The sequence below is a fragment of the Lytechinus pictus genome, chromosome 13 (assembly GCF_037042905.1).
Source record: "Lytechinus pictus isolate F3 Inbred chromosome 13, Lp3.0, whole genome shotgun sequence".
Taxonomy (NCBI): Eukaryota; Metazoa; Echinodermata; class Echinoidea; order Temnopleuroida; family Toxopneustidae; genus Lytechinus; species Lytechinus pictus.
This window is the reverse complement of record NC_087257.1, coordinates 10,549,922-10,562,778: the sequence shown is the minus strand read 5'-3', so window position 1 is coordinate 10,562,778 and position 12,857 is coordinate 10,549,922. Positions and strand designations below refer to the sequence as shown.

The 12,857-nt window shown below is 37.5% G+C and overlaps 1 protein-coding gene across 3 annotated transcripts; it reads left to right on the top strand.

The window, feature by feature from the left end:
* The first annotated feature begins 1,069 nt into the window (after positions 1 to 1,069).
* Positions 1,070 to 10,418, top strand: LOC129275003 (uncharacterized). 3 transcript variants are annotated; one of them, XR_010295486.1, is made up of 4 exons: positions 1,070 to 1,548; positions 1,872 to 1,993; positions 5,905 to 6,110; positions 7,666 to 10,418. XR_010295486.1 is itself a non-coding variant. In XM_064108633.1 (3 exons), exons 1-3 carry the CDS (start codon positions 4,238 to 4,240, stop codon positions 8,073 to 8,075), a joined length of 693 nt encoding a protein of 230 aa, XP_063964703.1. In that variant the 5' UTR covers positions 3,984 to 4,237; the 3' UTR covers positions 8,076 to 10,418. The 3 variants fall into 3 exon arrangements, 1 of the variants encoding a protein (XP_063964703.1); XR_010295485.1 differs by having other exon boundaries at positions 1,158 to 1,548; positions 1,787 to 1,993; XM_064108633.1 differs by lacking the exons at positions 1,070 to 1,548; positions 1,872 to 1,993 and adding an exon at positions 3,984 to 4,314.
* The last annotated feature ends 2,439 nt before the right edge of the window (positions 10,419 to 12,857 follow it).

Sequence of the window (12,857 nt, the reverse complement as noted above, 5' to 3'; positions counted from 1 at the left end):
CACGGCCAGATTATTTGATTCGACATGTATGATGACCTTGTAGTGACTTGACTATATCTTTTTATATATCTACATCTATATATTCTTTCCTTGTATATATTTTCATTTATATTTCAACATTCTGTATATGTATATAAATTCTTTCTTTTATTTCCAATTTCATATATTCTCACTTGTTCACGCCATGTGTATGTACTACAATACTGTACATTCACAGAGCAAGCCAATTCATTTTCTGTCCAAATCTACTTGGCAAACACATTCTTATATTGAGAAACAACCTTTCTTTTGTTCCTAGACTTGGAGCAAACATCCTTTCATTGTTCCTTGTTTATTGCAATAAACTTGCAGGTATACAACATCACTACAGAGATGCTTGCATGTTTGCTTTTCTCACAGTCTGCTTCTCTCCTCTTTGTTCTTCTCAACTGTGTTTTCATCCATTTCATTATCAAGATCCACCTGACCAAGTTCATCAACAATCCAACTCCACGGACTTGGCAGGGGATCCTGATGACAAGCATATGCCTCCCGAAATTCGTAAGACCCGTTCTGGTCGCCATGTCAGGTTTCCTGCCAAGTACGTTCAATTTTTCGGAGACGGTTGAAACATTTCTCAAAATTCACTGATGTTTCCACTCCTTTTATTTTCTTGTTTTCTATAGCCAAGTTCCCTTTTACTTTCCCTTGTCGATTTGTTACTACATTTCTATTCGGTACAAATCTAGGGGGGAGCTACTGTAGTGACTTGACTATATCTTTTTATATATCTACATCTATATATTCTTTCCTTGTATATATTTTCATTTATATTTCAACATTCTGTATATGTATATAAATTCTTTCTTTTATTTCCAATTTCATATATTCTCACTTGTTCACGCCATGTGTATGTACTACAATACTGTACATTCACAGAGCAAGCCAACTCATTTTCTGTCCAAATCTACTTGGCAAACACATTCTTATATTGAGAAACAACCTTTCTTTTGTTCCTAGACTTGGAGCAAACATCCTTTCATTGTTCCTTGTTTATTGCAATAAACTTGCAGGTATACACCATCACTACAGAGATGCTTGCATGTTTGCTTTTCTCACAGTCTGCTTCTCTCCTCTTTGTTCTTCTCAACTGTGTTTTGTCCTCTTTTTGGCGCTTATTTCTTTGTCTCATCTTTTCTGATGTTGGTAAAAACAACTTGTTTTTTCTACCACATCATCACTCTACTCTCTGCCTTCGTCCTGTCCACTCATGCTGACCATCTCATCCAGCTGCTAGTGAGGATTGAATCAAATCTTGTGGAGGATCAACTTATACTTAATTATTTCTCTGCATTTTCCAATCTTATTCCTTACCGTCACTTCCACTCATTCGAAGTCTATATTCTCTGCATACTTAATGAGCTCATTACTTCGCGAGACATTTTGTGACATCTGTCCCTTTTTCTACTATATTTGAAATTGTGAAGTGTATATATTTCTATTCACGGATTTGTGCAATTTATCTGAGCGGCTGGACCCCATTTTATCATCTGGCGAGCAAGAATTAAGGTAGGATCTAACTTTTATATTTATATTAGGAGATCGGCTTTGCCAATTTCCTAAAACCTCTTTAGGCAGGGTCTTTGCAACCATAATTCTTTGTTGGTTCAAACAAATCTTCTATTTTGCACCTGGAAGGGTCTTACATCTTTGTTGGGGACATCGTAGATGGGTTAAGAGGCTCTATCATTGAATCTCATATTATGAGCACATCACATTGTAGTTTTCTCTCAACTGTCTTTGCTAGCATGCATGGAGTCTCTTTCATTCTTCTGCCTGTTGCTCACAAGATCTCTTTACAATGGTGATTGTTTCTTCAACTTCATCTTCAGTGTTATCAAGTATCAGAGTATCGTATCTGTTGTTTACTTCAACGTTCGGGACAGTGACCTCCATGGAATGAGATGGGCTGGCATTCAACTGAGTATTAATCAATGTTGCTTTAATTGTGTAGGTGAGGTTAATGACTCTACCAATGACGACATCTGGGCCCCGTTGTACAAAGAGTTACGATTGATCCGATCAATCATAACTATGAAAATCCATCAGTGTCATAATTTTTTCTACAGGAAATTTGCAAAATGTCCTTTGTAATCAAAGGAGAACACTCCTAATTGTCAAAAAATCAATTATGGATATGGATTCATATCTAGAATTATTTTTGAACAAACCTGCATTTCATATGTTGACTTTGCTGGCTTTCCATATTTGCGATTGATTGGATCAATCGTAACTCTTTGTACAACGGGCCCTGGTCTTTCATCTGAATCAATTGCTTAGAAACATACTCTCTTACAGCTTTATCGGTCCCTTGTGATATTGGTATAGGACTACCAGCAGATATATGTCGAAAGCCCATGAAATTTGCAAAATGATGTCAAATACACAGCAAAACTGTGGTATTAACCGGTGTACATAGAGGACCACACCAATTATTTTACACCGGTGTTAGTTTTACACCTATAGGTGTTATTACAAAACCTATGGTTGTTACATTTACACTCTTTGGTGTTATGTTCAATCTCTAGGGTATTATTTTAACACCTCAGGGTGTGGTCCTCTATTAACAATAATTGGTGTCAGTTTTAACACCACAGTTTTTTACAGTGTATTAGAGTTCAGATGAGGGTCTAGATCTTGCATAGGCCATTGAAGATATGTTCGTTTCCGGACATTTCATCTTCCGTATTTTTGTAATGTAGGATTTTAGAAGATATCCAACTGCCGACAATAAACTAGTTTATTTGGGCAGTTTATACCGAAAAGAATCATTGCCCGATGACCCAGAGCATTCGTTCATTTTCAGATTTCACATAAAGTCACTTGATGAAAAGAAGATATATTGTGTACTATATTAGTTCCATTTTGTTTCGGTACGTATACAAATTAATTCAGCTTATTATGAGTCAAGAACTTTTGGAGGGGGGTTGAAGTAGAACTTACACGTGATGGGGGGGGGGGGGATGGGACAGTAAGCTCCCCCTTAGTAACAAAAAATAAAATAAAATGACAGTCACTGTTTCTAACATGTCTTTTATCAAATAATTTTATCTTCAGAAGTTTGCATACTTATTAAGTTACTAGACAGCATAAATATGTGATATACTTGATATTTTACTCACAAGAAACGATGAAAAATATAAAAATGGGTATAAAAAGAAACTCGTTTATAACTTACCTGGATAGAGCTCTAGAGTAGCTGATATATATGTTTTGAGCTATGTCTAGGCACACCATTTTACTGTAACCGGCGTGCTGATTGGCTGATTATTTTTCAAGTTACAAGAGTGTCCCATTTCCCCCCATGTCTTTCTCGCCGGACGCGCTCCCCGATCTCCCTCTATTCCTAGCCAGTTAAAGGATACATACCTAATTTGTTACCGGTCTCACATAGGCCTATATAGGCATATACTATAATTCTTATTTCGAAATGGTGCCAGTTGAGAGTCATATCAACTCTGCTTTGAGTCAAAGTGACTCGTTTCCCCTTGTCACTTTGAATCAGTAATTTCAGAAAATTTGACGATAAAAAAAGTATTCACTTGCGTATATATGCTCGATATTTTCCACTACAAATGTTTTTTAATGCGGGGGGGGGGAGCCCGTGAATCCGTCAAGTAGACGATGTACAGCTGCTCTTCCACGGTGTTAAGATGCTTCCCTCCATTCATGCTACACTGTAAAAACTGTGGTGTTAAAACTGACACCAGTTGGTGTTAATAGAGGACCACACCCTGACATGCCTGAGGTGTTAAATTACACCCTAGAGATTGAACATAACACCAAAGAGTGTAAATGTAACAACCAAAGGTGTTGTAATAACACCTATGGGTGTAAAACTAACACCACCAATTTAACACCGGTGTAAAACAACTGGTGTGGTCCTCTATGTACACCGGTTAACACCACAGTTTTTGCTGTGTAGATTATTTAGGTCCCTTATTAGGTGTATTATATACAGTGAATAAAAGTCGGTGCGTATATAGACAGGAAGTCGACTCCTATATTTGGGAGAGGAAAAAATGCAATATCCTCGTCCTTTATCTGCCTAGACATTGTCTACTAGTACTACTGTACTTGCGGAATCCTGCTTATATGTTCTACAAATGGATCCGTTTTGGCGCCCTTTCTTTTCAAGTTCGATGGGCCCATAAATATACGCGTACAGAGGTAACGACGCTGCTCAATTGCGAGCTATATGTACTTAAACACGGTTCGTCGTTATCGAGACGCCTGCATGGATCTAGGCTTATTTCAAACAAGGACCGACGAAATGTGAGTGTACTATTTCATACAGTTTTTAAGTGCAAAAGTAGAAATATAAAACAAGGAAAAATACGCGCACATTATAATAAAAGCCAATTTTTATATAGCGCTTTTCCAAGAAAATCAAAGCGCGTTACGGCTTATTATTACCCCGGTCATTGGATTCATTTCAATCCCGCACGAAAAGTGCACAATTTCCACTCCCTGGGGAGCATTCCTTGCATTCATCGCAGCCTCATTATGGCGCTGGCAAATTCAAACATACAATATCTTTCGCATCCCACCGGGTACCCATTTAGCACCTGGGTCTAGAGTGGCAAAGTGTGGGTTAATGCCTTGCCAAAAGGACGCTAGTCGACCGTGGTGGGATTCGAACACACGTACGACCCTCTGTTTACAAGGAGAGATTCAGAACCACGTACTACACCACGGCACTTCCACACAAGCAAAATCCATCGTATCGAAGATAAATCATTAAAATGCGCGCAAAATAATGATCAGATTGGGAACACCCTAAAAATTTGAATTTTTGTAAGGCTTCCTTTGGTCGGCTCTGTGACAAAAAGCATGGTGGTAATAAAATTTGAGAAACTGGCGTGGTGTCCTATCACATACTTAATCAACTTGGTTAATTCGAAACTGGTATATTGCATGTATAGTTGGGCTTTCGAAAATCACCGGAGCAGAAAATCGATAGGCCTATGATGTACCGCATGGAAGTTCAAAGCCAAGTGAAATGTTAGGAATACCCATGTTGTTATGATTCAGAACCCTGCTGTATTCGGGTTAATTTGCATAACTCATTCATAATAAAACAAAAGAAGAAAAATCTTATATCAAAGCCTATACTCCCCGCTTTTGTTAAATTTATTTGATTTGAAGTTTGGATCTAATGGATGAAACCTAGCTCATTAATGTATCATGGAATCGTCCTCTCTAAAAATATTTTGATATCGGTTATCTGTTGGGAACCGGTTAAGTCGACGTCATTGGACCAAAAAATCTCTTCACGAAAATATGAATTCTTATTACGGGTGTGGGTGTGAGTTACCTCGATACATTTTGCATGCTGGTTGAATAGCTGCTGTAATTTTGGGGGTACAGTATGGGGTGGATCCCAGACGCGGTCACCATTGTACCCCTGGGAGAAAATACTTCATTTGTTTTTTATGATACCAAATATAATGGAAAATAATAGACCCAGCTGAATGGAAAGCGGATTTGAGGATTACAGGCACGACGGCCACAATTCGCTTTATCATGTGTTCTTTGTTCTCTATTATGCCTGCTGTGTTTTTGGTGGCCTAATAATGTCCCATTTACGTTGGTGTGTGCGCATGTGCGTACTCGACTTGTACTTTATATATAATCTGTGCAATTTACTCTGAACTATAGTTTATCTCCATGTGTGTATCAGCGAAGTGTATACCACCACACTGTCTCGATCATGATTTTGATCACATAGTGACGAGGTTTGATTTACCCTGAACTGAAAGGAATTTTGATCCAGCCCATTGTTTTCGCCATCATCGGTATACATACAGCTGTCTTCTTCCGAAGTGAACATGTTCTTATGAAGTACTTTTTTATTTCTAATAGAATCTCCAACATGAACTACATTAGCAGAGCGGCGGCCTCGGCTGCAGGGCTACCCCGACCATCCGAAGAAGTCGGCTACTTGATCTACTGTCCAACTATGGAAGAATTGGAAGACACTTGTATGAAGGAATTGGACCCTGAAAACGACTTCGAGAAAGATGATAAACTTCACTTGCAGACTATCATTGCGCGATCAAGAGTTAAAGGTAATTAAATAGTGTTTTATCCGTGTTTTCTGTTAAGCAGCAGCGATTGAATTGAACTAAAAATTGCTAAAATTATAAAAATGTGCTAAAATGGAACTCATTAAAGTTAATTATCTTTGATATAAAAACACAGATATTGTACATTGCATTTTTATGGTTAGTCGAGTCTGGTAGTGCATGTAGGCTTCGTACTTTCATTATACCCGAACTTTATATATTTGCCAAAAAGGTTCACTTATATATGCAGTTAAAATAGATAATTATGATAATGCCCGTAATTGATGTAGCTATATTATAATATATCTCGATAGTCAATCGAACAACACAGAATTTATACGAATATTAGTAGAATGGAGATAGGATAAACAGCTTAATGTCTATATTTATTTTATTGAGAGATGAAAAATAGGCAACTCTTGCTCGGAATAATATTGTTTGAGTTCCATCGATTGAGAGAGACAGACAGGGAGAGAGAGAGAGAGAGAGAGTCGATGCTCCTAGGGGGAAAAGCACATCTAGGGGAAGGGTGGAAATGAAACTGAGTCGCGTGTCGTCGCATTGCCCTGGGCCATGTAGGCCGAATCAAGTTAGAAGTACAGTGAGTTAAGTAATATAGCGCATCAGATTTTTAAAAAATACAAAAGAAAGGCAAAACAAAAACATTAAAAAATAAACAGGAAACAATGCTATATGCATCCTAAGTTCCATTACTGTCATCCCCGATGAGTCGGGCTATCGATAAAGTCTTCATTAATTATACTGGAATATGATTTGTTGTCCTATTGCGTTTTACATCCAATTCGCCAAGTATAGTGAGAGGGGAATTGTTGATCTGGATGTAGTTTTCTTAGTTTTTATATTTATTTCTCTCTTTGATTATTTGTTGTTTTGCTTTAAGCTCGTCAACCCCTTTTTCGGCGGGGAGGGGGGGGGGGGGTAGGGGTGGTTCAGGGACACGCGAGGTACAGTATATGAAAATAAAATCTTATATGAAAGGAATATGTACCCTTAGCGTTAACCAGTGGGCGTATTAGATAACCAGTTTCCTCTAATATCTATCAAACTTATGCCTTATCAAAATGAAAATTTTCGACTCTAGCGTTGTTTGGGTCCTTCAAGTTCCGTAGGCTTGAGTTCTCAATTAATTCATAATGGAGATTTCGCTCAGCTAATTCAAGAACACAGTAATGTATTGAAAATGCCCATCAAATGACAATGAACAGCTGGGAGGTGAAATGAAACAACGGTGTCATATCCTAGGTTTCGGTGGTGACGAAATGTTGCAAATGATTATGTCGGTTGTCCGAAGTTCTTGACGAAACTGCTTTTTTGATTCACTAATCTTCGACAACGACTTCTTTTATGTTCATTATCATGAAGGGCATTTGACAATACATTTTATATGTTCTTGAATCCGTTGCGCTTCGTGGAGCGAAAAACCCTAGTATTGTTTTGGAAGACGGTTGACTGTTGCTCTCCCTAGAAACTAAATTATTTGTTTTTAAAAGCATTAATTCTTATTTCCTGTGTTTTGTTAAAACGTTTCTTTCGGCAGATGAATTTGCAACCATAAGACAGAGCATGACATCGATAGCAGGGGAGTTACACTTGGAAGGGGCATCATCCAGCGACCAAGGTCACCATGAAGCAAACCGTGTTTTAAGAGCAGAAGGTTGTATTAACGCGGTCCGTCCATCACCTCAACATCTGAGTAGTGACATATTGAATCAAAACTCGTCACATCTTGGGGATAGTACCAAGGTCAGTACATCAAGTTCATCCCAACAGCTAGGTAGTAACATCGTGAATCATTCAAGCTCGTCTCAGCATGGAGGTAGTATCAACGGGGTCCGTCCATCAAGTTCGCCTCAACATCTGAGTAGTAACATAGTGAATCATTTAAACTCGTCACATCTTGGGGATAGTATACCAAGGTCAGTACATCAAGTTCATCCCAACAACTAGGTAGTAACATCGTGAATCATTCAAGCTCGTCTCAGCATGGAGGTAGTATCAACGGGGTCCGTCCGTCAAGTTCGCCTGAACATCTGAGTAGTAACATAGTGAATCATTTAAACTCGTCACATCTTGGGAATAGTACCAAGGTCAGTACATCAAGTTCATCCCAACAACTAGGTAGTAACATCGTGAATCATTCAAGCTCGTCTCAGCATGGAGGTAGTATCAACGGGGTCCGTCCATCAAGTTCGCCTCAACATCTGAGTAGTATAGTGAATCATTTAAACTCGTCACATCTTGGGGATAGTACCAATGTCAGTACATCAAGTTCCTCCCTACAGCTAGGTAGTAACATCGTGAATCATTCAAACTCGTCTCAAAATGGAGGTATTAACACGTTCAGTCCATCAAGTTCACCTCAACATCTAAGAAGTGACTTGGTGAATCATTCAAGCTCGTCTGAACATATAGACAGTAAGGGAACAGTGCGTACCAGTGAGAGTGCGATGGAGAATGTTCGGAAGTGTTCCTTTTGCAACAAGGAATTCAAATACCGTATTCACCTTGAGCGCCACTTACGAACCCACACCGGGGAGAAACCTTTCAAACGTTCACTCTGCGATAAGGCGTTCGGGCAGAAGGAGAGTCTTAAGAGTCATTTCGTAACGCACACGGGAGAAAAATTGCACAAGTGTGGCATTTGTGAGAAGCAGTTCTCATTTGCGACAGGTCTTCATTACCACATGAAAGTTCATAATGGAGAGCGCCAACACGAGTGTCCTGTCTGCAAGAAGAAGTTCATTTACAGAAGAGGAGTCAAAAGACACATGATAACGCACACTGGGGAGAAACCCTTTGAATGATCTATATGTCAGAAACGGTTCACGCAAAGACATGCTCTTACAACGCACATGCGGCATCACACAGGAGAAAGACCTTTTGAATGCTCGGTTTGCCAGAAAAGATTTTTGGCGAAGGTGCATCTCACCTCGCACATGCGCTCTTACACCGGTGAAAAGCCGTTCAAATGTTCCGTGTGTGATAAACATTTTCCACATCCTGGTAATGTTTCTGTTCACATGCGAACACACACAGGTGAACGGCCATACGAATGTAAAGTATGCAAGAAAAGGTTTACACAGAGTTGTACTCTTTCAAGGCATTTGAAAACTCACCAAAATGAAGAGGAGGAAACTAAATCAGATTAACTAGAACTGAATTTAATAATAATGTAGTTTTTATATAGCACATTTTATACCTGTAAGGTTTCGCTTTACAGAAATAAAATTATACAAATATAAATTAGAACAGTGTAAAAACGCTTAAATAACATCACTTAATCAAATGGCTAAATTATGCTTCATTAAAAAGACACGTCTTAAGTTCTGATTTAAATTCAGGCAGCCACCAGCTAGGGGTGTTTCATGAAAGTTATCAAAACTGAATAAATTGTCGGTGCTGACAATATCAGTGAATTCCTTTGTTTTGATTGGCTGAGAGGTACTATGGCCTCTGACTGTTACTATAGTAACTATCGGAGAAATACAACCTGTCAGTACTTACAACTTTTATGAAACGTCCGCAGTATTTTTGGCCGCGCCGACCGTAATAATCCGTTCGAATAATGAGAACTCCAAAATTTCGTTATGTGTACTTACAACAGGTCATAACTCCATTATTCAAGAAAACATCCGTGTAAATACAAATAGGATAACCATGGAAGCTAATTTTCAGTAGCTTTAGCTGTGAAGATAAACGAACGTTTCAGTTTTGTAATTGATTTTGATATTTTTATTTTAATTTGTCGTCCCATAACCCAAATGACACACTTGTCGAATAAAGGGGTCAATTCTTACACCCCAAAACGGACCAACCGTTTCGTCGGAATAGGTTCGGATACACATAGAATAAGCATGTTCCCGATTTTTATTTGAAAGTTTGCTTGTAGTTTAATGAAGAGTCACGGAAAATATTCACGCTACACATAATAGAGATTTGTCGCTTGACGACACACGACGAATTAAAGAACATAGAAAATGTATTGCCAAATTTCCTTCATGACAAAGAACAACAATCAGGAATTTTCTGTCGAAAATGTGCGAATTAAAAGAGCAGTTTTGTCTTGGACCCTGGACAAACGACACGTTTGTAATTTTTCGTCAGCGTCGAAACTTAGAACGGAATCTGCCCTTCCGATTTTCCAATTTCCGACAAAGACCTCTCTTAAATCTGTCGTGCGCCGCGGAGCAAAAAATCCCTGTTTCCGCGATATTCTCGATTATGAATGCATAGACTTTCATTCAATAAACGCATTTGATTACACGACTAAAATGGAACTTGATAAATGAATTCTTGAATTGGATTTGATTAAATTTACTCTTATATGTTGTTATATTTCATAAATAAAATGATCCTCTTAAAAAATCTTCAAAAAATATATTTTGACGCTTGTTGAATTGATGCTGATCAAGTTTGATGATGCTATATGCCTATATAAAATATATAAAGTATGGAAGCTAACTTTGATAAGTAAGACTGTGCCCTGAGTGCTGCTATATAGCCTATAATCTAGGCGGAGGCTGCAGTTATTGTCTTTGCTGTTATGCCGCGAATGCAAGCGATGTGGCAAAGACTACGAATTGTGGCTGTTTCACAACTCGTAGTCTTTGCCACATCAGACGTATCGCTTGCGTTCAGCATAACAACAAAGACAATAACCGCAGCCTCCGCCTATAGATTACAGGCTACAGTGATGGTGCCAGATTATAATAAGACGGTTAAGGGTATGGACAGGAGTCCGTTTAAGAAAGAGTTACAACTATGCCATTTAGTAGTCCAGGATAGGCCCCATAGACAAGGGGTCGAACCTTGTTTTTTTAGATATACAATGTTTTTTGATGGTTTCTTGTCAATTCGAGGGTGCTGATTCCGAATCTGAATGATGCCACTCTTGTAACCTTGAGCATTTTCCGCAAATTGGCAAAATCCAATATGGCCGCCAAAATATGCAAATTACCCATGAAAATCATAAAATTGCCAACACATTAGCTATAATGCATGTAGTTGTTGTGCAGAAGTGAAATACCAATTGGAAAAGCGATATTTGACAAAATATTTATTTTATTGATATTCAAAATGGCCGCCATAACCCCTGTATACTTTAGTATGTAGAATATGAATGGGTAAAATATTTTTTCAAACAAGAGCACTATTATTGCATGTGATTGTGACCTGCGAGTGGACTACTGTCTGAAAACATGACTATTAACAAAACTATGTCATTTGTATACTATCTAATGTGATAAATGCTGTATTATGATATTCAAAATGGCTGTCATAGACCCCTTATACTGTGTACAATATATAAAAGGGGACAAGTAATTTTCACAACCTTTGAATTTGTTTGACTTTAAAATGCCAATAACTGCGAAATATTGGTGTAGCACTGTCTGACAACAAGGATTTCTAACGAAACATATCATTTCCCTTGCAATTTCGGTAATTATGCTGCATGTTGACATTCAAAATGGCTGCCATAGGCCCTATCTGTATTATGAACAAAGCGAATGGAGAAACTAATTTTCACAAGAGTAAAAACAATAAAATGAATGTAATTGTAATCTATACGAGTGAAATATTGTCTAAACACATGATTTCTGGCGAAACATATCATTTCATTTTTCATGCATGAGATAAATGCTGTATTGTAAAATTTAATGTAAATGGGGACAAATACTTTTGAAAGAATTAGGATTTGCCTGACTATGAAATCCATATAATTCTGTTGTATAAGGAAAATATTGTTTGAAAACGTGATTTTTTTAATGAAATATAACATTTCCTCTCCCATATGTGATAAATACTGTATTTTTACTTTCTAAACGGCCGCACAACCCCCTACAAATTCTGTAATATGCGTATAGGGAAACTAATCATCACCAAAATGAGAACCAAAAACGCACGTAACTATGTGATGTATAGGTAAAATTTGGTCTTGAACATGATTTCTGACTAAATACATCACATAATGGTTGAGAAGGTAATAAAGGCATTACTTTGAAATTCAAAATTGCTGCCATAGCTAGATATTTTGATAATTTTGACAAATTTTTTACTATGAAAATGGCTTAATTTTGATGTAAGTGTTAAGTATTGTCTAAACCCAATGGATTTCTAACGAAATATATCATAGCTTGTGTCATAAAGGTGATGAATGCAGCCTTTTAAAAATAAAAAATGGCCGCCATAGTCCCTTATCTTAATATGTAAAATTTGAATGGGGAAAGATAATTTCCACAAAGAAACATATTGCAGCCATTTTGAAATTTAAATATAGCATTTATCACCTAAATAACATAAGAAATGATCTATTTGGTTACAAAATCATATTTTCAGACGATATTTCACTCATACATGCAACACCATTTAGTCAAGCAAAGCCAAATTCTGTTTAAATTATATGTTCCCATTCACAAAGTACATAATAGGCCTACCGTTAGGGCCTGTAGCGGCCAGTTTGACTTTCAAAATACATTATTTATCACCTACCTGGCAGAATGAATGATATATCTTGTTAGGAATTATGTTTTCAGACAATATTTTACTCTTAAATCACAATTATATGCATGTTATGGTGCTGACTCATGTGAAAATTGGTTTCCCAGATCGATTGCACATAATACAGTCAATGTCTTTTGGCGGCCATTTTGAAAGTTAAAATACAATATTTAACACAAATATGAAACCCGAATAATATATTTCGTTGCAAATTATATTTGAAGACAGTAT

Excerpts from the sequence above, each read along its gene's own strand:
- LOC129275003 (XM_064108633.1), top strand. The coding sequence starts at position 4,238 with ATGTACTTAAACACGGTTCGTCGTTATCGAGACGCCTGCATGGATCTA. Across the intron at positions 4,315-5,904 it reads CAAACAAGGACCGACGAAAT|AATCTCCAACATGAACTACA; the intron begins GTGAGTGTACTA and ends TATTTCTAATAG. Across the intron at positions 6,111-7,665 it reads TGCGCGATCAAGAGTTAAAG|ATGAATTTGCAACCATAAGA; the intron begins GTAATTAAATAG and ends TTCTTTCGGCAG.